Source organism: Eucalyptus grandis, chromosome 8, assembly GCF_016545825.1.
Source record: "Eucalyptus grandis isolate ANBG69807.140 chromosome 8, ASM1654582v1, whole genome shotgun sequence".
NCBI lineage: Eukaryota > Viridiplantae > Streptophyta > Magnoliopsida > Myrtales > Myrtaceae > Eucalyptus > Eucalyptus grandis.
In genome coordinates this window covers 59,437,636-59,440,678 of record NC_052619.1, presented here as the reverse complement: position 1 = coordinate 59,440,678, position 3,043 = coordinate 59,437,636, and the positions used below count along the sequence as shown (strand labels likewise).

General features: G+C 45.8%; 1 protein-coding gene across 1 annotated transcript; it reads right to left on the bottom strand.

The window, feature by feature from the left end:
- Positions 1-915: 915 nt before the first annotated feature.
- Positions 916-2,746, bottom strand: LOC104446733 (phosphoenolpyruvate carboxylase kinase 1-like). The gene is made up of 4 exons (XM_039300195.1): positions 2,581-2,746; positions 1,541-1,895; positions 1,197-1,463; positions 916-961 (listed from the first exon to the last, which is right to left on the bottom strand). Exons 1-4 carry the CDS (start codon positions 2,744-2,746, stop codon positions 916-918), a joined length of 834 nt encoding a protein of 277 aa, XP_039156129.1.
- Between the last annotated feature and the right edge of the window lie 297 nt (positions 2,747-3,043).

Sequence of the window (3,043 nt, the reverse complement as noted above, 5' to 3'; positions counted from 1 at the left end):
TGGCTGGCTTCTCCTCTTCAAGGCCTTTGGACTTTGTTATGTAATGATGCCCCAACTGTGAGGTTTGGTTCAGTTATAATATAAATAAAATATCACATTTCGACCAAAAAAAAAATTGTAAAGCAAGACTAAGTGTTGTCAATTAGTGATAATTATCACAAGTCAGTAACCTCTTGATAACATCTGGTCGGTCTATTATTTTTCCTTGGATTCTGCAAATAAATTAAACCACACGATAAGCGGGACAAAATCTTTACCAATTTTTAACTCCAAGTGAAGGAGACTGCAAAAATTGCTCTAGTTCATTCATAAGTCAGTAACCTCTTGATAGCACAAAGGCACTGATTCTCCCCAAAAGAAGGTAGCCCAGTCCGATTCTTCTGCATTTTAATTTACATTCTCAATGGAAGGCAAACCATCTTTTCGTTAAAACAGAAGTAAATTCCTTACCTTCTCAATGCACATCCTTCACTCTCCCCAAATACAAAGAAAAAAATTGGAAAAGAAAAGGACCAAAATAGTTCTTAAGCCACTAGTACCTATCTACTGTCTCAGATTCTCAAATAAACCAAAGTTTATGCAATAATCACAGATGATAGAACTAACAACAGAGTTGCTGAAATTCTGGAGGAGAAGAAGTTGCTGTCATCTGTTGGGGAAGACTCATGTGGCCACTCAATAAATGCGGAGTCGTACCGAAAACAAGACTTGCTGGATATTTGGAGTCATATCCACGTGAGTAATCTTCAGTCTGTTGCATTAGACAAATGCAATGCAAACTTGGTCATCTCTCTCTCTCTCTAGGAAATTATTTACGTCATTGGCATAATTGATAGGCAACATTTATACACCAACTTTTGATAGTGACTGTCTTTGTGCTTCTGAGAGATACGTGGATCTTTTCTTAAGGTGAGATCAGGCCACTCTACAGTCTCTTCTCCACTGAGGATTCAAGGATGTCCTGCTCAATGAAACAGGGCAAAAACAGAGCAAGAGGAATACCATAAGAGAGGCACTTCCCTAGATTGAGATGATAGACTAACACGTTAATGCAACATGACATTCTTAGATCTGTGGAACGTTGAAAAGGAAGCTAAAGAGTACACTTTCGGTTCATTTGGAAGAGAACTTTTCTCCAATTCTCTTTGTCTAGCAATATCGAATACAAGTTATTAGCTGCATGGACCGTTCAACACCATTCGAAGCGCTCACTCAAGGCCTGCTCTGCAGATATCCTCCTGGAAACATCCCTGCAGATCATCTTACTCAAAAATTCCTTAGCCACCGCCAAGATGTTGTAGAGGCTCTCGCCAGGAACCTCAGGTTCCCCCTCAGCACAACCTCGAAAACCTCCAAGGCTGACTTGCCCTGGAACGGTGGCGACCCCACGATCATCATGCACAACACCACCCCAACCCTCTACATGTCCACCTCCTCGCCATACTCCCACCGCATCAGCACCTCTGGAGAAACAGATTACGGCGTTCCCTCAACACCCTCCACAGGCCCGCCATCATGCAACCAGGTCGCTGAGCCAAACCTCACCAGCTTCGGGACGTCCCTTGAATCGAAGAGCACGTCCTCAGGCTTCACATCCCGATTAACAATGCTCAGGCAGTAGCAATGCGTGAGGGCGCAGAGAATTTGCACCATACAAGCGGTGGCAACAGGGTCAGTGAGGGCCTTACGGGACAATATTCGGTCGTAGAGAGCGTCATGTTCGCAGAGCTCCAGCACGAGGGAAAGGTGGTCGTCGGTCTCACAAAAGTTGCAGTTTTTCAAATGAAGGGAATGCAGATGGCCACAGAAGGCCCTCGTTGGGAATTCACTAGTATCTTTGTAAAGGCCGTCCCTCACTGGGAATCTGAGGTTTCCTCTCAACAATGCCTCGAGACCTTCAAGGCCGACTCGTCATCACGCACAACACCACCCCAACTGTTGTAAAATAAGGCGGAAGCTAAGAGAATCTTGCATCATAATAATACTATAGATTTACGTCATTTAATCCATATATCAATACTTACTTCATTGTGAGAGCGAGCAGTAAATAATACAAATTTTATAATCAGATGCTCCAGTGTTTTTTGCATCTAAAATCATAGATTAAACTTAAATTCAGAGTGTTTACACAGAAGACATCTCAATTGGATGCAAACCGTACAGAACAATATATCACCGTGTGTTCGGCTCGTCTCTAAGGCTCCAACGTGATGCTTTCTCGAGTCCGCGGTCAAAGCACCTTCCAGAGCCCTCCGTTGCGGCGTCGAAGTAAAACCACCAAAGTTCGTCCTTTTTCTATTTCTTTTATGCGGCTGAAAAATCAAGAAAAATAAACCCTCCTCGTCATATGCCCGATCAACACTAGCGTCACTTGTACGGCCTTCAGAGTGGTCAACATCTTGATTGATAATTTGGGATATTTACATATTTGCCACCTCTCCAAAGATAAAATAGATAAATTAAAGTAGCAACCCTTGTCTTGGTTCAATAGGAGGACTCCAATAAGTTTACCAATCAAGAATTCCGGTCCAACTCATCTGATTCGGATCGGGTCTCCAACTCGATACTATAATTTAACACTGGCACTCCTCATGTCCACCACCTCGCCATTCTCCCTCCCCATCAGCTCCTCCAGTGCATCGTAGTACCGCATTCGCATGGCACCTTCCACGGACCCACCCTCATGCGACCGAGCCGCTGAGCTGAAGTCCGCCAGCTTCGGGGCGTCCCTCAAATCCAAGAGCATGTTTCAGGCTTCACATCCTGGTGAGCGACATTCAGGGGGTGGTAATGCATGAGGGCGCGGAGTTGCCCCATGCATGCAGCGGCCTCGGGCTTGGGGAGGGCCTCACGGGACAATATGCGGTCGTAGCGAGTTCGCAGAGCTCCAGCATGGGGGAGAGGCGGTCGTCGGTCTGGTGGCCGTCGAGGATCCGGAGGATGTGAGGGTGAGGGGAAAGGAGGGTCATGAGCTTGGGTTCGTTGACGAGGCATTGGCGGTAGGTGGCGTTGGAGGTACGGCGCTTGTCAATGACCTTGTAGG